Raw genomic sequence first — 24,580 nt, 5'->3', positions numbered from 1 at the left:
ATAATACAATTATTTCAGGTTTATTACTGCATTAGCAGTAATAAACCTGAAAATTTACTTAATTATAAACCTTAAAATTTACTTAAATACTTCATTTTAATATTTTCCATTTCTGTTATTTTTATTAATTCTGATTATAAATACTCAGAAGTTCAAAAACTGTTATTTCTTATATTGACTTGCAGATGGTGCAACGTCTATGAAATTGATATTTAGTTAGACTAGTATATTAAACATAATTATGAACTCTAAAATTGTTAAAATATTCAGCAATTAAAAACTATTCAAAATATCAAAGTCTTATCATTTTTGGAAGCGAGTAGTTACACCATTCTATTTTAAAAATATTAAACATTGAGGTTAAATAAAATCATTTAAAATTAAAATAAGTGCAAAAAATATGAAAAAACTTCAATTACCTTTATATCTATATAAGCAAGAATAATTTAAAACTGAAAACTCAAATAACAAAAATTTAATTATCCAAGATGTTATTTTTCTTCAAATTTCGGAAATCTGACTCACCTGTCTCTTCTCTGCTCAACGATACAACTAATTCCGGTGCGCCTTTCAGAAACACTTGGAATCGTTCTGACCCTTCAGTCTGTGTAACGACGCTCGTTCTCTTCAGGGACGATTCGAAAGGAAACATCTTGACGATAGCCACAGAAGGCTGTAATGGATGCGACTCATTAGTGAAAACAATTGTAACACCAAAGAAGTTTCTCAAAGAAGTCATTGCTACGACATCAAAGAAGTAACTTATAACTACAGTAACTTTTGAAGTAATATTACTACTATTTACTTCATGTTCCGAGGGTTCAAAATACTTTGTTCAATATTTCAACATGATAATTTTTATAGGAAGACGAACTTTATACAAATCATACTATGTATGTGATAGAAATATAATTTTAAACTTCCATAGAGCTGACCGTTTGACTAAAAGTTATCAAATTTGGCATGTGGTTACTTTGCAGATAGTAGGTGCTAAAGAAAAGTTTAAAATTTTTTTATTGAATATCTAATGAAACAAAAATTAAATCGAAATTTGTACTCATTAAATTTTGGAGGATACAATAATTCAAAAACTATTCTTGCACCATTTTAAAGTAACAAAACAAATGCTTTTCAATGACAACAATTTTATTTTCAATGATAATCAAATTTTTTTCTTTAAAATTTGAAATATTTTTTAAAATCGCTTTTAAATGCAATTTTGTAACAATAGCTTTCAACAATGCATATTAGAACCGATCAATACGGATATTTTAATATACGTATGCGAGTAAATAAAAATAAATATTATATTATGATTTATTTAAATATTTCAAAAGATTGAAAGTATTTTTTAACATGCTTTTTATGATGGTAAGCAATGGCTAATAAAATCAAGCCAGCCGAATCATGCTTAAAACTATAACGTGCCTCGATGGTTTTCGAACTAGACAGTGGAATCTCTTTTAATTTTTGAATCTTATATTTTGGAAAAAATATGAATACTCAAATGAAAAGAAAAATACGTAAATGTAAAAATCGTTATGTAATGTATTTTGAATGAAATAGAAGAACAAAAACAACAACAACAACAAAAAACATACCTGCTTATCACCAGGGATATTCGGAAAAACAATTCTTGGTGGAATGTATTCAAAAGGTACAATATCTTCCACTGTTGGTTCTTGCATTTGCTACTCAGATATGCAAAAAACATTGAAACATTTTATTAGAAATTGCGTTTAATTATGAACAAGTAAAAAATAAAACACAAATTTGCCATAATTAAATCTTGTAAATGTAGAAATATAGAGTGCTGACAATGCAACATCGAAAAATGTTAGCTATGTATTAACTTAGCTATGCATTATATATGTTATGCATTCACTATGTATTAACATTATGACACTATTTAAACATGAAATCAGATTTTCTTGAGAAATCAATTTGAATAACAGCTTATTAAAAAAAATAGCTAGCTTTAGAACATTAGCTTAGATGCTTAGGTAAGTTTAAAACAAATTTAACATGAATTGTACGAGTGATATTACAAATATCTAAATGGTATTTCATTTAAATTATTTATAAAAGTAAAAAGACAATTATATGAATTGATATATTTATTTAAAAAGATTTTTAAATTTTTATTTCTTAATTCTCTTTTATCAAATGTGATACAGTGTTCGTTCATATTTAATATAATGTGGACGCTACATAGATTTATGATGTATTTGTATGTAGATTTATTGCGTAGAAAGATTTTACATAGTTTCAAATGGTTTAACAAGGGAACTAAATCAGCTTCAAAATTTCTAAGTATTATATTTTTTCATAATAAGATGGCAAAACTATGAAATGCATTAATATATAATAGATTTGAAACTTTTAGTCTTTTGGACAAAGACTAAAATATAATAAATAAAGACAGAAAAATAACGTCAAATAATTTTAATATCTGAATGCCTCGATAACAACATGTTGGCTTCAATGTTTTATTTTTTCTTAGACCTTGTTCATTTTTTGTATTTTAATATTTTTCTAATAATTCCATTTAGAGTAATTATCTAAAAATAAACTTTAGATTAAAACCTTATAAAAAATTATTTACATTTAACTAATTAGTACATTTTACATTAGAATTAATAAGCAAAAAAATTATCTAAAAATATCTCAACCGTATCCATAGTTTTAGAAATTACTATTTTTTAAAAAATTGCTCTTACTTGACCAATCATAATTTATTATAATTATGCATTTTACACTGCTTCTGAAGAGTCGGAGGATTTTCATTTTTTTTTCTATATTTTATTTCATGACTATAAAGGAAGAATTTATGGCTTATCATTGATAGTGGTCCTCTCAATTACAGACTTCAATTATGATATAAAATTTATTCTTTAACAAAATGCTCAAAAGATACTCTTTGAAGAGGAGAAGAAAAAAGTATTTCTAAATTTATATAATGCTTCAATATTCATTGTACATTATAGTTTCATCAGAGTTCAATACAATGCTTGATTATTAAAATAGGATACATATATAATTTTTTCATAAACAGTTTCATTAATTGAATAAATTTTTCCTACATTACATTGTTTCCATTCTTGTTGCTTATGTTTACTTTAAAAACAACTTACTTCTTTAATAATTCACTATTAGATTAAATTCCACGCACTGCATGGAGGTTTATACTTTTCTAAACGCTTTCTGTAACATTACTTCTTTTTGTTAAGAATTTTAATACACCTTTTATAAGTTATTAATGATTGCGGCAGAGTTTTGAGCAGCAATTTTTTGTAATTTTTTCTTAGTATTATTTTTCAATATTGATATAAATTTTTAAAAAATAGGCTTAGGTACTCGCAATTTTCTATAAATAAGCACATAGAGGAACCTACCCATCCAGTTAATTTGAACATCTTTATATCCATATCATACCCTTGAAGTTCCTCATCGATTCTGGCTAGAGAATGGCAGGTGGCCATCGCTTTAACCAGCAGCTCGGAAGATAATTGATCTGGATTTAAAACAACGGTTTCAAACCTAGTAAGTAAGCTTTCAAATTAATCATTCCGGGATATAAATTGAATACTTTAAAACAGTTTTTTTTTTATACTTGGTAAAACTTACATTTTGTCCTTCGCAGGAACAATTATCGAAATATCAAGACTATCTTCAGTAAGTGTTCCTGTCTGAAAAGCAAAAAAATTCTATGTGTCATAAATTATACAGGATGATTTCTTTTATTATTTTTTAAAAATCTTAAGATCAATGATTATTAAGATTTAGCCTTATTGAATGGTTTGATATTAGCATGAAGTTTTGGAAAAAGGGGGAAAAAAGAAATTTCTAGGAAAAAAAGAATACAGGATGGCTAATTAGATTACACTTATTAACTCGACTAAGGGTTAAATCGAAATTCAGACGACATGTTTGTGTCAGACTTATTAAAATGGAAGAAGATGTCAAGGGAGACAGCTGAACAACCAATTTCCAAACATCTGCGCCATATTAGCAAAAGGACATTTGAGCTTCGATGCTAAATTTAATGTGCATGTAATCTATATAATTGATATATCTTTGGTGAAATCGGTTTTCGAGTTTCGGACTGACACCGATGTAAATAAATTATTGCCAGCACATTGCGGCCAGTGAATTAAGTTAAACAGATCATTTGCCTTTTGATGATACTTTTTGGCCTAATCTTTTTCTTCTTGTTAATCACGAGAAATTCAGGTTGGGTTATTTTTAATTACAAATTGAGTTTAAATTATAATTATAAATTATTACTGAATTATAATTTAATTATTAATTTATTAACTATTGAGTCATTACTACTGTGTTATTATTGAGTTATTTTTAATTTATTGACTATTGAATTATTACGTGTTATTATTGAGTTATTTTCAATTTATTGACTATTGAGTTATTACTGAATTACTACTTGAGTTATTGAGTTACTACTTGAGTTAATACTGAGTTATTTTTAATTTATGAATGATAAATTAAACTAGACAGTAATTCACAGAAAATTTTCTCTTTTTTTTAATGATATTTCTTTTCCAAACTCAGTATTATATATAACCAAAGAGAAGTTTTATTGTTTTCTTTCCTTTTATCATATGGTATTTAAAGTATTCATTTTTTACGTATCCAATAAATGATAAAACCGTAGAAAAAAATTTCATGTATTCAAATTTTTAAAAAAAAATTTAATTTGTTCTAATTTGTAACATTGAAAACATCTGATCATAGTCCCCCCCATATAATATTTAATAGCTTCATACTTTAAAATTATTATATTACATTACTTAATTCGAAATATATCTGCTGTTAAAGTAGAGTAAACATCGCTAAGGCTGCCTTACATTTATATAATTTGAAGTTAATTCTCTACGTTATTATTGTCTTTTTAAAAAAGTAATTAATCTTTATAAATTCTTGTTTTGGCAACGTTATTTCTCTTCTGACGTCATTATCTTTGTGACGTAATTATGCTTACTTTCAGATGTAATCTCAGCACGAAGAGGAATTGTTCGTTGTAAGTTCTTATAGAATTTTTTTTCTTGTGAATGTTGAAATTTATACATTTAAACCTGTGAATATTTGTAAATAATCACTGCCATAGCAGAAATTTTATTTATATACCTAAATTCTGAATGGGTTTTAATTAAAATTGCTTCGTTAGAACATGAAGTGTAGTGAACTATTCACTGGCGTCCGCATACAATTTATCAGAAAGCTAAGTTAGTCAGTGACTGATTTGATACGCTTTAGCACCTGCCATATTTGCCGTTAATAAGGTATGATAACTATTAAGGTGACCTTGTACAAAATATTTACTTACAAATTTAATCTTATTTAACTACGTTTTATTTTTATTTTCCTTACACTAGTTATTATGATGTTTAGTAACTAGTGTAAGGACAGTTTTTAAAAATGAGCGATAAACTTATATATAAATAAATAGGATTATATATATATATATATATATATATACAACTGAAGGCAGTAATCAAACTTATAACCTTATCGAAGCAGACCACGTCCAATCCTCCGGCGAAATTAATGTATCTCGAATTGAGACAGTAGATGTTTTGTTTTCGAAGTCTCCTCTGCGCCTGCTCATTGACGCTCGTCAGCACAGCTGGCAGAGAAGGTGGCACAAAAAAGGTGACTACATTCAGAACGTACAGTAATGCATCCCAAGGATACGCCTGTAAGCAGTAGAAAGAAAGATAGAGCTCTGTTGAGGAATAAGGAAGTTTTGCCTGTTTATTGATAAAGTTTGCTTCAATTAAGAATATTTCTTAAAATAACAATACTTATATCCTATATACTATCAGCAGAATGTATCAGGCAAGAGAAGAAAGTAAAAAGCGTTCAAAATTTTCTAAATAGCAAACATTGTTACAGTTATTTTTTGAGTAAAAGATTCCCAGAAAGAAATTTAAAAAAAATTAATTAAAATTAATTGACTATTTTACATGAATATCTTTAAAGCGTATTATTGGAAAATACTACTTTTATAAATGTTTAAAATTAAAAAAATTCTTCTCATGTTGGTAATTTTTTAGAAAGCAGGAAATTGTAGAAAAAAAGAGGTGAAGCAAAACTGTCAGAAATTTCATTTTCAAGAAATCAGATAACTATGCTCGGATATCCGTACATGTTTTAAATGCAAGTTTTTAAAGCTGTTATTCATGAGAACTCAGCGCCAAAACTTAAAGGGAACTAGAAACGGTGAGTTTCAGCGTTGCGAGGAACAGAAGCTTGATATCTAATATTTTACTTACACAACTCTTCGAAATTTCCATCAATGCCGTCAACCACAGCAGCACATTTGATAAAAGCAGGCTTCTTAAGCTGGTCATTTATGAGTATTCTATATTACCCCAAACTAATAATTTATATCAAAACAGAAGGTGAATAGTGAATAATCAGCCTTGGCAAGACGAGGAATGAATGGATATTAAGGGTTAATCCTAGTACCATTCAATCCAACATATTCGAATGAGTGTTGGTCAATCAGGAAAAGTGGATGGGATGCGTATAGAGGTGTACCTATTAAAAAGCTCGTAAAAGAGACGCAGGCCTGGCATAGACGCCAATGCCTTTAAAAAAATGCATGGGCTGAAAAATGTAAAGACAAGGAATAAATTTGAATGGGCTATTTAAGGATTAACTATTAATTGTAAGTATTGTGCTTGCATTTTATATTTCATCTAAGCTGCTATTAACGAATTTGCACTTCTTGTATTGTTTATAAATTTCCTCATTTTTATCGTTTTGTACAAGTATTAATTATTCTATAAAATACGATGTTGTTGAAAAAAGATTGAAATATCTGGGCTAGTTTCAGATTATATTCCAAATACCAAAAATTGTCTACCGAAAGAGACGATTTGTAGTAATTATTTAGTTTACAAAATATTCTAACTATCTGCAAAACTAAACTATCTGCTTCTAAGTATAAAAAAAACTATTTTCAAAATATATCTGTATTTTATCGCAAATGTCAAATCGCAGCTCAATGTCAATTTTGATGTCAAATCTCGGCTTATAACCTACAGAAAGTATAAACATGAAGATACAAAAGGAGTTGTTGACGAATTTATTTTGTTAATCTAGTCATAGATATGATGAGAAAAATTAAACAAAGTATAAAGACTTTATGAGAAACTTTGTTTTAGATAATATAACTAATTTAAAGTTTTGATATTATCAATGTATTTTTTGATATACATTATACATATATGTCTTCAGACCAGGAAAAAACACTGATAATCTTGCCCTGCTTGATACGAATATTTAATTGTAGAAAAATAAGATCTGGTTCTTGTCAACTTGATTTGCGTTGATTACTGTAGATAATCATATTGAAAAAAAATGGTACTTAATTTTTTAAAATTAATTTATTGGTATTTAAAATCTTGATAATTTATAATGTCAATACTTACATCAATTGCGGCGCAAACAAGAGAAGTGTAAATAACTGGTATGCTTCCTATAAAACAAGAATTATTAAATACCATTAACTGAATTTGATATATTTAGCGTTGAACAAGAGTATTGAATTTATGTTATTATTCACCCACCCCACCCCAAATGAATTTCATTCTTCCCCTTTATCCACTCACTCTAAATATTAATATAGTCTCACAATAATCCAAAGACAATTCCTTAACTGTAACATTTTTTTTATTCCTATACGAGAAGTCGTACAGAGGCGCCCTGGTTCGATGCCCGGTTCGGGCATGGTTGTTCACTGTGTTCTATCTGTAAGGTGTTTGAATGTGCCCCCCCTGTAAAAAGGGATTGTGCAAGTGAATGTGTGAGTTTCATCTTCATATGAGCTAGAAGTCAGACTTCTGCCCTCGGGTGCTCAGGGGTCTTTATCCTCAGAAATTACTGCACGCCTTTCCGTCGTAACGCTGACACGACATCATCATCAAGTAGTACAGAATATTTGGTATCATTTTATTCGATTGAAGTAACAATGTAGCTTAAGAATTATTTGCTTATTCAGCTAAGAGGTAAGAACCATAAAGCAATGAAAATTGTTGAAATTGATCTCTGTTGAAAATTGTGAAAAAAATATTTAATTAGAACTTGCAATAAAAAAACTATTAAAAGAGAAAAGATTTATTTTTGATTTGATTCAATTTTATCACAAACACATTTCGTTATCGTATATGAACTATTCAATTTTATAGGGTTAATCGATAAGTATGATGGCTCAATCTAGTAACTATATCATAGAAATACGAAAAAGAAGGCCTCTGTTCTCCTCTCTCTTTGGAATTACTGTGACAGAATTTTTTTTATCATCTGGGGATTGAATCATCAGCAATCTGTCATACACTCAAGTTTTTTCAAACAGAAATATTATTCCAAATTTTATTTATATTTTAATATCTGTTTAAAGAATATATAATTTCATAAGGCGCCCGATTTTGATTCTTAACATGATTTTAAAAAATCTGAAGAAGTCTGTATAAAACAATCTGTTTTCTCACAATATTGTCACAAAAATACTCTATGTTCAAAAAGTTTTGGATGAAATTGAATTTTTTTCAAATGTGAATGAATTATGTCATTTTTTGTAGAACAAACGAAACAGTTCCCTCAATCTCAAATAAGTATGGCGCATTAGCTCTTTCATAATTATAGGCATTTTAAATTTCCAACCACCGGGAAGGACAAATTGTGGATGCTCCATCACAATGAGTTGTCTATTTACAACTCCCTCATTAATCAAATTAGTCAACTAGGTTATTCATCTCCTCAAATAAGTCAAATCTCATCCCCTATGACTTTTTTCTTGGATGAAGAATTTAAGGGTAATGACTCTCAAGTTCCGAAGAAATGTAGCGGCAATGGAGGGACGAGAAAAATAGGCCTGTAATTCGCATGTACGTCCTTCTGTGAACGATGGCAATAATTACTTAGAGAAGTTACTTCAAGATCAAACCAAACAAACAAATTTTGTCTGTATCCATTCTTCCATAGTAAATTGAGTTTCGGAACTTTTTGAATTCAGTCTTAAATGAAAAGAAGCTGAAAGACTCAAAAGCGTATACAACAGATATATGCCTTTATTCGTTTTTTATATAAAGAAAAGTAAATTTTAAATCATAAGAAGTAGCGCAGAAGTTAAGTAAGAATCCGGATGGGTGCTTTTATGAATTGTTGTTATATATTTCATAATGGATTGGAAATAGTCTTAAACTACACGTTTTACAATTTAATAGGTGAATGTTATTGCACAGAAGAAGCCGAAAGAAAAAAAAATTAAAAGAAGAAAAACAGGAAGAGTTTTAATTCATTACATTGAGGGAAAGTACACTGAATTTCTAAGATCGTGAAAGCTGAAATCTGTAATAATACAATTTCCCATATAATACAATAATAATCAACCTTGAATTTATATCACAATAAACGATCTGATTAAATATATAGAAAAAGTTAAAGCGAAGAATTTTTTCTGCCAGAATAATGAGAAAGAATACCTTTGACAATTCCTCTATTGCTGTCAAAGACATTTGAAATATATTCTCAAAGGAAATGCATTTTAAATTGCTGTAATCTGGTTGCCACGCGTCAAGAGATGCAGAAAAAAAAATGAAGGAAAAATAATTTACTTCTGTTTGTGAATTGCCATGAAGATAAAGTAATGCTTGAAATACGTTGTTGAAAAATCGTTCGAATGATTTTGAATTGTTCGAATAAATTTCATATCTGTCATCAACACAACGGAGGCTGCATGGAAAAACGAATGGTTTGGATAATTATATGCAGAAAGAGACCCATTTTGAAATCTTTGTTAGGGTAGATGTATTTAAAAACAATGCTATTATCACTTCTTTGCAAATCTTTATTTCAACAACAGCGAAAAAATCTTAGATTTCAAAGATAAATCGCATTGCTTTATAGAAATAATATTAAAATGATAGAAATAATAATAAAATGATTTATAAAATAGAAATAAAATGATACGTTAGAAATAGTAAATCTATACGACTTAATTATTTTGATATATTTGCTTTATAATCTAAAATAAATAATTTTAAAGAGAACATATTGAGATTTTTCTATATTCAATTTATTATATTCATTTTAAGAATACTTTGCCTATAAAGTTTTGGATATATAGAAATTATATAAGCGTGAATTGTCTGTTTTTGAAAAGATAATGAATAATTGGAAGAACCTGCCAAGGGATCTTGTTGTTGTTTATAATGGCGCCATGGACAACCTCGCTGACGAAGTCACCGATTTTAAGCCAAGGGAATGTCTTTTGTTTTAGTTGCGCCAACTAGGACCAAGAGTACGTCTTACTACTCACGCATCACATTCTCTTACACAACCCCTTTCTACAGGGGGACACATTCACACATAGAACAGATGAAGTACAACCATGCTCGACCCGGGACTCGAACGCGGGACGTTCAGACCACGAGGAAGACGCGCTACCCTTATGCCAGGACGCCGGCAAGGGATCTTCAAAGGCTGAAGCTAAATAAATTGATATTAATTTAATGCTTAGATAAAGAAGTTTGTTTCTATAAATCATTAGACAATTTTTATTCTATTTGCTTTCATTGCAGTGCCTTTTCCTTGTTTTAAAGAACTGCCTTTTCCTTGTTTTAAAGAAAGAAGTTCAATTAAAAAATAAACTGATCCAAATTAGATAGTGATTTCTTGTAATAAAATGCAATTTAAAATAATTTTGAAATACGTTACGTTTAGTAGTTTCGTGTATTGACGGTTGCTGTTTTCATTAAGATTTGAACTAATAGAAAAACTCACCTTTAGAAATTTACCTTACATTTAATAATATGAAAAATTAATTTTATATCAGATTCCATCTCAAAATTTTTGTAGCATTCAATCTCAAATAATAATATGCGTTGTATAAATTACCTTCTAAATGATGAAGTGAAATTTTTTTATGCTGATATAATTTTGTTTATTTTTGTTGTATTAGAAAGGAGTAAATAACACATGTTACACTCCTTCATAATCCCCCATCGTTCTGTAAACTTAAGAAAAAAAAGTTCTTGGAATGCTTACCTAATATAAAAAAGATAACCATGCATTTCAGCAAGTCGGAATAGAGTTTCAATGCAACAGGTTTAGGAAAGAGGATCGACCTCACAAGTTCTCCTTTGGCAGTTGAAAATCCTATTTAAATATATAGCATTGATAATAAAATTTTATGGTAAATAAATAACTAATTACAATTAAAATAAAAAAAACCCCGATCATAATAGATGTTTCCAATATGTAATGGTTATTAACCATCAAACAATCAGGAATGATAGGTTATTTCTTGGTTTACATTCACTTATTTATATTTGCATTTTTTAAAATCTGAATAATAGCCATGTCCTGTGTGCACCTTCTTACTCTTGCACTCTAATTTATTGGAATAGAAAGTGGAAGTATTTTAATGATTAAAAATTTTGTCGCTTGATTTTAATGAATCTTTTGTGTCAGACCTGCTTTATTCCGTGTATAATATTTTTGGAATTGTGTTGGCCGGTCCGTAGGCCTGTTTGTGACATATAAACAGATTTTCTCCCAAAAATTGTAGATTTTTTAATAAGAACATTCAATTCACTTATGCATTAAATTCGAAGTGATTCGTTATCATTTAGATAAACATTTATTAGGAAGAGGTGTCAGTAAGTAATTCTGAAAACAACAACAATAATAATAATAAAAAAAATTAATGGCAATATGAAAAAGATAAGAAAATATTACTAATTTACTAATTTTTCTACATAACTGCCATTCATGTTGAGACACACTGTCCTAGAATAGAATCAGTTTGAAAATCACGGTCTCATAGAGCACCGTCAGCTGCGGGTAGAGTCGCTGTCACACGGCTTGTTTGAGGTCATGGTCAGAATTAAGCCTTCTCAAGAAAAAACGTTTCTTCAGTGGAACCTCTTCATAGGTCGAAACAGATGAAAACATGAAGGTTCTAATTCTGAGCTGTTTCCCTCCATTTGCAATTTGTTCCAAAAACAGTTTCTCCCCAATCATGCAAAACTGCAAAATTCGGTTGAAGCACCGGTCATACGACCAGGATTTAAAACACTCACAAGTTTCTCAGCGGTCAGAGGCTTGACTCTGACTATGACCTCAAATGGGCTCTGATTGCAGCTGATGGCGATCTATGAGACCTGGATTTTCTCACTGATCCAGCGATGGGACAAATGCCTCAGCGTGAATGACAGTTATGTCGAATAATAGTAAATCGGCAGTACCTTTATTTCCATTTCATGATGTCATTCATTCCATTTGTGTTCAGGGTTATGGGCATTACGTATTGATACCCTCCCTCGTATGTTTAATAATAAATGTTTTTTTCACAAAAGTTTTTTTTTCCTTTTTGCCCTATAAAACTTATTTCGGGAAAAACATGAACTACTCGCCTTTAAGAAAACCTTCAGCATTGATTGCACTTCTAAAAAATGGATAGGTATAAATTCTGTTTCTAAAAAGTAGGTCACAATGTTTAAAAATTTGGAAATTCCTGTATTAAAGAAAAAGATATAGAAAAAAAAATTAAATTATGGAAAATAAAACTTTTTTTTTTTGTTCATTGTATTTTGAAAAGCATTTTTTTATTACATATAACAATGTTTTTTTTTAATTTGATAAAAAAGTTATAGGAATAAAAAATTCTCATTACGTACTTACCGGTGCGATATACTATAGCTCTGACTCCTTCCCTGTCCGTGCTTCTACAGAGTAAGATTTCGGTTCCACAGGACAGAATGCTTCTCTTATTAGATTGCAAGTCGAAGAGGGCACTGGAATATTCGGAAATCGGAATTTTTGTGATGGGCGTGCTTTCTCCTGATAATTGGAAGCAGAATTTTGTCGGTATATGAAAAAACATCAAACAATATAGTAATAAAATGAGAAAATAAAGAAATGCCAGTAACCCACTCTAACTTTGTTTACATTCAATCCCTATCTTCTCCAATATCTAAAATGATCTAATCTTATGTTAAGTGGCTAAAATTAAAAAAATCTCAACATATATAACAAAATAGGAATGACAGTTTATTGATACATATGCATGTTATAATTCCTCTTAAAATCTTTTAATGGAAAAATTTTTCTTTCCAGTATTTAATGATGAAACAATCTACAAATGTTTTCTCACCAGTCAGCATACTTTCATTCACCACGCAATTCCCAGAGATCAGAACGGCATCGCAGAACATAGTGAAGGGTGTCTGAGATAGAATCAGTACATCTCCAGGAACCAATTCTTTTGAAGAAATTTTCTTTTCTAGAATAAGCGTATAAGTTATTAATACATTTCTTTATAAGAAATATTGCGCAAAAAACATATTCAATTTTAGCCAGGGCAATTCAAAAATTTATTAACCGCTTACATTCGGAAAAAAATCAAATATATAATTGCATGAACGTAAAGATTTATTTTAATGTTTAGAAAACTTTAAAAAATATGAATCTTAATTTTTTTTCATTCCTATAAATTAACATGACATTTTTTTTATAATTAATTACTCTAGATTCGTAATAAGAGTTGTGTTAGAAGAATCTGAAAGTGATGCATCCATCATTTGTTATTACGATTCCAACTCTACTTACCGGTGAAAGGTTAACATACGGAATAATTTCCATTATATTATGATATAAAGTTCTTTGCTTAATTTAAGCTCTAAATATTTTCAAAAGTTTATCTGGTGTAAATTACATAATTGAAAAATTTTAATTTCCAAAAGCCAGTTAAGGATTTCTTATTTTCGGAACATGATCAAATGACGAAGACGGCACTTGTTTTCGCACTTCCTTCTCACATTTCCAGCCACATCAGTGAATCACATTTAACCTACACTGTTCCCACATATACTGTTGCGAATGGCACCCCCTAGCCAACCAATCAGAGCTAACCAGAAATGACATCAGCTGGTTTATTTTCACTTTTCATGTATGTACTAAGAAACTTCTTGATGTAACGTTGTGTTTTGTATCTGTTGTGATTAAATGTTTTATATGTCACAACCTTGTTTATTCAGTATATTTTTAAATTCACTCACCCAAAACAAACATCGGGTAGATGTCAGCCCAATATAATTATTTGGAATAGTGAATATCATAGAGTTACGCTACATATACAATAAATCTTTGGTAGAATTAGATTTGAACCTGGGACTTTCCGATAACAAAGCTGAGAAATTATTAACATGCAGTGCGATCTTTTTACTATTGGAAATCTTACGCCTAGTTAGTATCTGTTTTATAACTGTATAACTGGCATTTTATTTCACAACATAGAACTGTTAAATTTTCTTGAATTGTATTTGCTATTCTTAGAGTATACACTTCGAAAAATATTTCACTAATATTTGGTAATAAACGAAATAACTACAATTTTATATGCATTTCTAGTTTTTACAAAGAAAAACTATTTTTTTTATGGCTAGATTTTCACCTTCTATTATGAAGCCATTATCTTCTTCAGCATTGATGAATTCAAGCAGAATTCATTGTTATTTGATGCAGAAAGTTAAGATGGGTACACTCACGTACTATCTCAACCATGCCAACGTCCAGAAAAACTCACCAAATTGGCAACTCTGATTTCGCACGTGTCTAAGGTGCTGAATTGGGAATTTTAATATTGGCGATATTGAATTCGTAAGTACCTTTAAGATGTTTTCCGTAGTCTTACCTTTGCCATCTCTGTAAACTGTTGCGACTGATTCCGATCTCATTGCATTTCTTAAAGACTTGGTTTGCTGAAAAAATATACAAATTTTAATAAATCAGTACTTTACTAGAAGTTTATAGTTTTTCTAATAATTCTTCAAAAAAAATTTTTTGATTTCAGTTTTTTTTGTGTGAGACAAAGTATCTCTCTCAACCCCGGATGGTTTAAGATGCTAAATAGTATTTAATTAATCCTCATGGGGTTTTTTATTGAGACGATTACGTTTTTAAGTTCGGTAATATTTATAAATTGCATGACAAAGCTTTGTCCATAACAATTTGCATCGTAAACCATTTCACTTGGATTTCTCAGATTTGAGGAATTATTAATCAAAAATCTCTAACTTAAATATTAGCATTTTATCTCACTATTTTCACCATATTATAGTACAAAATATTTTCATATCATTTTAAGATTCAGAACTTTAATTTTTAGGAGATACCAGTTTGTTTGCTTACAATTTTTTCTATAATTTTAATAAATTTATATAAAAATCATTAAGTATATTCTACAATAATACTTTTCTTTGTTCTAATTAGTGTACTTACATACACCCTCATTGTTACTATAATAACTGCAAATTTTTGTATATACGCTAATTTTGCTATAATAATGAATACGTTTTTTAAATATAATATAGGAAAAGACGAGGCATGCACCAAAATTATGATTCTGCTATACTTCAGATTAAAAATTGAAATCTCCTGAAAAATTTACAACGCCTTAACGCCTTTTTCCAAACCACTTATTCCAAAATTTGATACAGAACTTCAATTGCAGTCACAAAATAACACACCAAATTTCATTTATTTAATTCATTGAGTTTTAGAATTATCGTGTTTATATGCTTGAGAAGGTTTGGCGAACAGATGGTAGAGCTCTTTATGGATTTGATACCAAATTTCTTATATATCGATAATTTAGATGTTAAATTTGTGAATCAAATTTTATTATTTAACTTTCTACTTGTTGTAGCTGTCGTATTAATTTATATTGGGCCAGAGGAACAGACATACTTCCTTTGATTGGATTTCGATCAAACTGTGACTGACATTGGAGTAGAGCTAGACTTACACCAAATTTCATTTCCTTAGCTCAAAGCGTTTTTTAATTATCTTGTTCACAGACAAGTAAGCTGATAATGAAAAAAAAAATGTGTTTTACGAACTCAGGAAGGTCTGAAATGTAGAGATTCGTGATCATCCCGTGTTTGAATTTTTTGCCGATGAAGTAAAAATGGATTTCAGTGCTATTTATAAAATGTAAATACAATAAAATAGAATAAAATCTTACTTGAAATGGAAAATCTTATGAACATACATACACTTAAAAGTTTTTAGGTATTTGTGTTGAAACTTCCTTTTCTCACAAGATCCTTGACCATGAGAAGAAAATATTGATATAAACTCCTATTAATTCAGAAGTCCCACATGTCCTCTATGGATCGACTGTTGAATAATTTACTGAAAGAGGTCTTATAGGCGGAAGAATAGTACTATCCAAAAACATCTCATAGTATATAGACTAATATTTCACCTCTCTATTGAGCAATTAATGAGATATTTGGGCATCAAAGAACATATAAACTCATAAACAACTCATATACAATTAAGAATTCAATGGCACCTCCACATTGCATTAAAGATCAATATTTAGATGTGTTGTCTACATAGAAGAATGATATATTACATAATACAAACGTTCGTTCCAATCAGTAGCTACAGCTTATGGATTTATTGTACGCAAGAAGTTGGATGTCTTAATGATTCTTGCATCACGCTATTGCGCTTTAGAAATATTATTATCTTTTTACGTCGTCTTACATAAACAGAAAGTATTGCAATCGCCGAAAAATTCGACCTCAAGATTTTGACGAATCTTCACAATTCGGATCCAAAAACCTTGAGTCCCAAATTTTTGGAATTATGCTTGCATGTTTGAGGACACGATAATTACGAAACGTCATAACTTCCTGATTGGATTAGGATTGGATGTTCGAATCACCCGAATATTACATATGTGCTGTAAATGGAAACAAAACAGAAAGATTAAAATGCAGACCTGTTTTAAATTTTAAACTAAATCCGTCAACGGGTTAATTGTCTGTCTGTCTGTGCTTTCGCATGCATATAAATGCGGTTACTAAAAATCGCAGTGAATAAAATAAATGAAATTTAGTATTAAACTGATTACTGGAATTCTAATTCTGAGTCAAACTTTTGATGAAAAAAACAACAACTACAACAAAAACCCACGACCAAAATGCATACTTGGTTTTTCTATTCTATCAAAAGGATATTTGAAAATAAAAATTTGAGCACTCGTAGAATTCAAGATCTCTTAAAAGGACAACAACTTTTTTTTATGGAAATTGAAACAAGTGTTGATTGAAAAGATACTTTTATTTTTATACAGTCCGAGGGGAGTGAAGGAGACAATGCTTTTTTAGGGAGTACACGCAAAACTTTCTAGAACATTTTTTTCGGCAGATGTCGTAATCGATGCTTTATACTGATTCAGAAAGATTCTTAATGTAAATTCTTTTTATCCACTTTAAAAATCAAAATATTCATCCAAAGATTGGGAATCATTAATGTTATTCCTATTTTTAATTATTTTTACTTTATTTCACACGCAGCTCTTTCCTGAATAATGCATCTGATGTGATCTGCTACTTTAATAAACCAATTTTGATAATATCTATTATAAACAAGAAAGAAATATTTTGAAGAAATTAACTAAATTCATAAAAGTACCTTAATTTGAATATTGTGAAATTACGAACAACTGAGATGCTATATAACCTTAGAAAGTTTATGACGAAAATATATTGAAATAATATGCACAAATAAATTAAAAACGTAAAAAACTCATTCTATTTATGTTAAAGAAGCTCTAAATTTATATTCTTACTGTAATATAATATATATTTCGAATTTATAAAGATTAAAGCATAACAAATTATAACTTCCGTAATAAATTTTTTTTCCAGCAGTATCATCGAAATCGGTAACATAAAACAATAATATTAATTCGTTTCTGGTAAAAATTACAAAATGTCATAGTATTTATTTATATTTAAAATTTTTTTTGAAAATTCATAAAAATCCGCAAATTAAGTTTTAGGGGCTCGGCTTTTAAGTCTGCAACAATTTGATACTTAAAAATACTTTGTTGAGAGAATCATGAGCAATAAAATTATGTATAAAAACTATTGAAATTAAATACAACCAATATTAATGACGGACTAGCAAGTTCGTCAGCTGCGGCTAATACAAAATTTATCTTAACTTTTTTTTTTGCAACAATAAGAAGTACAAATTTATTTACCTTTCTCGTCTCCCACACTGTAGCAGATACAGATATGACGGATAAAATAATAATGCAGATACCAAACTGATAGTAGAGTTGTAAAAACCAGATTATAACGATAAAACTTTGGTACATATAAAAAGGACTTCTTATCTGAAAAAAAAAATCAATTTCAAAAGGTGCAGAATAAAAACTGTGATGTCACAGAAATGAATATCTTCCTTTTACCAGAATCCATAACCTTCTTTTACAAATTTAAAGAACATTCAGTTTTTTGACAGTATGTAATAGTAAGTACTATTTAAAAAAAGTATCCATCCTATAAAATTTTTTCCAACTTGATAATGTCTCCAGAAAGCAAATATTTTATGTTTTTGTTTCTCTATCCTATTTTGAATTAATTTTACAAAAATTCTAGAAACGGAAATAATCTTTTGTCACAAAGTATTTTCTTCCATTTAAAACTATTTCATTTTGAATTATTTTTTTTTTCTTCAAAAAGTCCAGTGTGAAAACAACAATTTGCCAAGAAAATGTTTTTTAATTAAAAATTTACGAAAAGATGAAATTTCAAAAGACCATTTTATAACTGAAATTTCAAATATGAAGTAGGCCATTTTTCCTTTTATATATTTGGAGATAGTATTTAAATTTCTTTTAACCTCCATTTGGTTACCATTAATCTCCTCAATATCGATAAATCTAACCATTCTCTACGTGATAGTATGTTAAGATAGGGAAGGATACATTTGGATTAAAGAGCAAACAGATTAGTTCTATGACAGGAGCGAGATTCTATTAGCATACTGGCAGATAATCTATCCCAACCCAGACTGACAAGAAAATATTCAACTAGTGCAGTATATCTAGCATCAGTACAGACAATTCTAAATACGTAATTTATGTGATCAACCCTAAAAATAACTGCAGAAGGCTTCAGCCAGAATTTTCACTCCTTTCATTCATGTTTATTATATGATCCATTACCTTTCTGAAAACCAAATAAACTGCAGGATTCATTTTTGTTTTATAAGAATGAAAGTAATGATTGAAGTAAATATGAAGGATGCATTCCTTGATTCATTACCTTTCTAAGAATCAATCGAAAATATTTACGAAGAATGCATTATATAATTCATTGTCTCTGAAAGAATCTAATTACCTCTCTGATTAGTTAATGATTCATTACCACTTTAAAAATACAATGAAAACTAGAATAATTATACTGGATGAACTATAAGAAACTTCACTTCTCTAAAACCAAAGTGAAGATAGGAGTAATTATGAACAACGTGTTACATTATTTATTACCTCTCTAAGAACTAAAGTGATGACTGGAGTAACTTCAATTTTAATTAGATTTAATCCATAAAATTGCAATTTCTTTCGGGCTTCTTCAGAATCCAGACCTTTCCTAAAGTTTTGTAGTTCAGAACAAGCCTTAATATCCAGACCTCTGAAAAGTGAAAAAATATATTAGATTAAAACAGAGATTATTAGATTAACAATATTATCTCAATTGTCCGACATTGCTGTAATTCCAATGAACACTAATTTAATAAGTAAATGGCAAATTGAGACGTTGAGGTAGAAGACAATGTTCATTAAGAATGAAATTTCGAACTGGAAGCATTTACATTGTAAGTACTGTGGGTCTTTTAGACCATCTGTAAAAAAATGAATAGTAGCGATAAATAATTAAAAAAAATTTTAAATTATGAATCAACGGAATTCAATCTCACTTTCCCTCATCGTTTTTTAAAATACATATGTATATAATGCTGTTTATCGTGTAAAGGAAATTAATTTTAAGCTTTTCTCCAATAATCAGAGCTGGAAAATATCTTAATCAGCAATGTTTTCAGTTTATTATACTTATAGTAAAAGATTTCGGTAATAAATAATTAGCTGCTTTAATAAGTTAAAAATTTATGCCTTTCACCTTGTTTTTTTATTTCTTCCCTTTTTGACTTTCCCTCGAAATAAAAAAAATGTGTTTAGGTATTTAATAAATTTATTTAAAGTAATTATGAAGTCTATATAAAGTAATATTACCAAAAAATAAAATTAAATAGTCAAAAAACATATTGAAAAATTCTTCTGCTTTAGGAACAAAAAAAAAATAATAATATGGTAAATGGTTTCATTTGGAGAACAAATGATTCAATCTGCCTTAATTAGCTTCTTACAATTGAACATTATTTCTTAACTACTAGCAATAAAAGCTGTAAATTTAAAATAATGAGCTAGTAAAATTATGAAAACATAACAAAGATTTTAATAGCGGAGAAACTACAAGCCGAAAAAAATTGCAATTCACCAACTCTAATCAGCAAGTCATTGCAATTCTAGTTTATTTTAATTACTAATATCGGATAAATTAATATTTATGGATTGTGTAGAACATTTATTAATATTAAAATTACTTACTGTACACCAACGAACTTCTTCTCTTTTCCATTCCAACTGTACTTCATTTTCTTGTAATAAAAAAAAGGAGGCTGTAACGACGATTTTTTTTCTGGCCTTTTTACTTTTGAAACAAATTCTTGCCCGTAGGCATCCTGAAAAGAGAAAATACGTCAGATAATGCCAAAATCTAAACAATTACTTTTTAGTACCTTCCTTTTAAAGCACTCCTTTTTGAACATTTGAACACTGTTATTATTCTGGAATAGATTCTGCATTAAAGTTGAAACTTCATTCAGTCTAATCGAAGGAAAAAAAATAATTTCAAATTGCTATTATCGAATAAATTTCTAAATGTGTTGATAAACTAATTGATGAGAAAAGGTAACCAACTTATCATTAATAACAAAGCGCGAAAAAATTTGGTAAGTCAGGCGGAAATTTTGTATTTTTGTGCTAAATATAACAGCATAGATAGCAAACACCCTATATCTCCATGTATATATGTCTTAATAATAAAAGAGAATGTGTGTCTATCTCTGTATGCACGTCTATAGTTCCACAGATCACGCCATTTGATGTAGAACAACCTAATTTGGTACAAATATAGTTTAGGCAGAGGAAATGTGCTTCTTAGAATGATTTTTTCAAATTTTTGATTTATTAAAAAATTAAAAAGATTTTAGTTTTTTCATGCGTTTATTTCAGAAAATATTATTGTTAAAAATTATTTTTCCGACTTAAAAAAAATTTTTTTTAAAAAAAAGAGGATTCTGATCAATAGCTATTTAGTTATAATGCAGTTTTTCCCTGAATTTTGAGAATTCGCTTAAAATATTTTGTATATATTATTAAGAACACATTTTTTCGTTGCAATAAAATTCAAGCCGTTTTCTAGGTTTTTTATTAAATATTTTATTCGTATAATTTTCTTCCATTAATGAAAGCTAAAGAAGAAAAAATCTCAATTGTCATATTCATGGTTTACATAGAGGAAAAGGGAAAAAAATGAAATATTTATTTAAAACAATAAATATTCCATTTCTATCTTTTAAGACAAGTAAAAAATCATTCTAAATAATATCCCTTTTTTGTATCTTTCCTGGGTGTTTATTGTTTGATAACTAAGGATTCATGTTAAAATAGATATAAAGATAGAAATAAAATATATATAGATATAAAGAATTTAGAGATGAACAAAAATAGAATTTAAAATAAGGATATTATATATATATATATATATATATATATATATATATATATATATATATATATATATATATATATATATATATATATATAATATGTATGTATGTAAAGGGAGATTTACTCCCTCTCCCCCCAAAAAACATACTTTTTTTTTTTTTTTTTTTTTTTGTATATGGACAATCTAGCACTTTCTCTTTTTACTTCCTTAAATTCTCCTTCATATCTATTTTGAATTTAAAGTAGAGAAAGGAATATGGTAAGAAGTTCTCGAAGGTCACGGCAGTCCGCAAATATGAATCCCCCCCCCCTCCCCTCTTCGAACTCCCTGTGAAATTACCCAGGACGGTGCATTTTACTTTTTAAAATAAGAAAGAAAACCGAGTATACGTTTTGTACGATTTTCTTTCCACCTATTAGAACCAAAATTTGATACACATTTACAGCTTTGATTATAAGATTGCATATCAATTTTATATATTTAAGTCATTACATTTTTCAGTTATCGAATTACATAAATCGAAAATACAGATCAACAAATGGTTTCCCCTATGACAAATTTCATCCAAAATTTAATACAGATCTATAATCCTGATAATAAATATTTATGCCAAATTTCATCCTTGTAGCTCTTTGTCTTCTAGAGTTTTAGTGCTCATATGCGTATGAAGATTTTCCTTTGACAAAATTCGTCTAAATTAAAAAAAATCTCAAATTTTTATTAAAAGTGCACTACAAATTTTATTTATTGATAATTTGCTTTAGATCATTGCTTTTTGTGACCGATAGTTTTCGCAAATAGACAGGACAGGCATAGTTCCTAAAATGTGACTTCCAAACTCAGGGTGGTCTGATACTTCAAAATCTGGATGTGAATATTTTGACGGTTACAGTATTTTCTCTTTGAATATTTCCTATTCAAAAAGATAAAAACTAGACCTTTGTTCGAGTTGTTTGCAATTATTTTTAATATAGAAATGTACTTACAATTAATAAGACTTTTTCTGCTTCTTCTAGTGAACATGGTGTATGAGTGCAATGCAAGTAAACATTTTTCCTCCATGTTATAACGACCCATAATAAACCACATGAAAGCAGAGCACCAATGTAAACTAATGTCTGCTTCAGGTATGAACTTTGGAATCCTTGAATCTTCTATAAGAAAAAGATGAAGGAAAAAAAATCATTAACATTATAAAATCGCGATCAGTATGACATTAAACACACTTTCAGTAAGGAATATGAGAGTATGGACACTTTCAAATCAAAATCGGAAGGATTGTAGCATTCTTGCAAAAATGAAATGCACGTGATATGTAGTGCTATTTGTTATTCTTAATGTTTTTGAAACAATTTTTGTTTTCACTTCCAAGTTTAAAATTTTAAGGAGCATATATTTTTTCCAAGGCTATATGGCATATAAAGGTAATTCAGCAATTCTCCTATTTTCCTCACTGAACTGATCTTACTTAAACATACAAGTAATGATAAAAGATATTTTTATTACTTATGACAGAAATATACTTATTTTTATTTGAAGTAATCGGGATGCAAAGAAAATAATGACAAAAAAATCTAAACTTTCCAAATGCTGTGTCAAGAATTCAAACAGTTTATTTGAAAACAACGGCAAACTCTATATGAAATAAATCAGAATATGGATTTGAACGAAAAAAATTCTTGAAATAATAATTTGTATAAAATAAAGGTGGAAATGACTTTGTTTCTTTGCAACAGAATTTACAAAGACTTATAATTCATGTAAGATCTAGTCTTTTGAAAAAATGCATGACATATTACTAAGAAGCATAGAAAATCCTATCAGGTTCAATGCTGCATTAAACTTCTTGAATTCAATGATTACACGAAACATGGCAGTGAGTAATTAAGAGAGAGTAAATTAGAGTAATTTTCTAAGTAGAGCTTAGGAATACAAATAAAGTCGGATTGCTTAGAGTATGTCTTTAAATATAACAAGCATATTTTTGTTCAATAAGGAATCATATTTCAAATTAATTCTTTAATAAAAATTCATCTGTAAACCAAGAAGAAATAACTATGTACCAAAATTGTCAATTTTAGGTCCAATTCCTTGCCCATAGGTCGTTTCGAACTATTTTATCGTGCATGTGACAATATGCAGAGAATTTGATATAGACTAGATATCTGACAGCTTACAAATGTTTCGTGTTAAAAGATGAAATGCGAAAAAGACAAAAATTATCATGAAATGGCGTTATAAATTACTCTTTTAATGATTATGCCAAGCATTTTGCATCTATTATACAGCACTCTATAAGTTCTGGAAGTTTAGAATTCTTATGCTAAATCATGCTTTGTAAGAGCCACACACAGGTGGTTATCAAAATAATGGAAATACCTGTGAATAAAAGTGTCATTTTTGAATGCACATCGTAAGAATTAAAATATAGTAATAGCCACCAGTTTTTTTTATAAATAGCAATGTATATATTCTGATAGTATGTATTAGCTTTATTGAAGTTCTGTAATTCTTGGATTTTTTTCAAAAGCGTAAAATGTCGGACCACTCAGATTTTCAAAGAGGCTAATTTGTAACAGCCCGCCTAGCTGGAGCAAGTGTGACCGAAACATTCCAATTTTTAGGCGTTTCTAGAGGTAAAGTACTAAAGTCATGGCAGCATACAATCAGCGCTACAAGACAAGCTCGGCAAAGCAAAATAGTGAGCGGAAAGATGCCAATGGGTATTGAAGCGGATTGTAATGTCTAAAAAGCGAACAACTACAGCTAAAGTGACCTGCAGAGTTCAATCTCATCATGATTCCCCAGTGATAACAGTTAGAAGGCACTTTCATAAATAGAACATTTATGGCAGAGTAGCAATTTCCAAGCCACTTGTCACAGATGTTAAT

The 24,580-nt window shown here is 28.9% G+C and overlaps 1 protein-coding gene across 1 annotated transcript in view; it reads right to left on the bottom strand.

Annotated features, from left to right (window-relative positions):
• The window catches only part of LOC129963094 (polyamine-transporting ATPase 13A3-like), a 68,228-nt gene that overhangs the window by 18,425 nt on the left and 25,223 nt on the right, over positions 1-24,580 (bottom strand). Inside the window, exons 3-16 of the mRNA XM_056077151.1 lie at positions 22,676-22,843; positions 20,504-20,637; positions 19,385-19,529; positions 18,092-18,226; positions 14,723-14,789; positions 13,184-13,312; positions 12,712-12,870; positions 11,074-11,184; positions 7,458-7,504; positions 5,526-5,714; positions 3,628-3,689; positions 3,396-3,540; positions 1,602-1,691; positions 526-673 (exon numbers count right to left, since the gene is read on the bottom strand). Coding sequence (XP_055933126.1) covers positions 526-673; positions 1,602-1,691; positions 3,396-3,540; positions 3,628-3,689; positions 5,526-5,714; positions 7,458-7,504; positions 11,074-11,184; positions 12,712-12,870; positions 13,184-13,312; positions 14,723-14,789; positions 18,092-18,226; positions 19,385-19,529; positions 20,504-20,637; positions 22,676-22,843 — 1,729 coding nt within the window. The remainder of the gene's footprint in view (positions 1-525; positions 674-1,601; positions 1,692-3,395; positions 3,541-3,627; positions 3,690-5,525; positions 5,715-7,457; positions 7,505-11,073; positions 11,185-12,711; positions 12,871-13,183; positions 13,313-14,722; positions 14,790-18,091; positions 18,227-19,384; positions 19,530-20,503; positions 20,638-22,675; positions 22,844-24,580) is intronic.

The sequence above is a fragment of the Argiope bruennichi genome, chromosome 3 (genome assembly GCF_947563725.1).
Source record: "Argiope bruennichi chromosome 3, qqArgBrue1.1, whole genome shotgun sequence".
Taxonomy (NCBI): Eukaryota; Metazoa; Arthropoda; class Arachnida; order Araneae; family Araneidae; genus Argiope; species Argiope bruennichi.
Note: the sequence above shows the minus strand (reverse complement) of the source record. Positions and strands in the feature narration are given on the sequence as shown.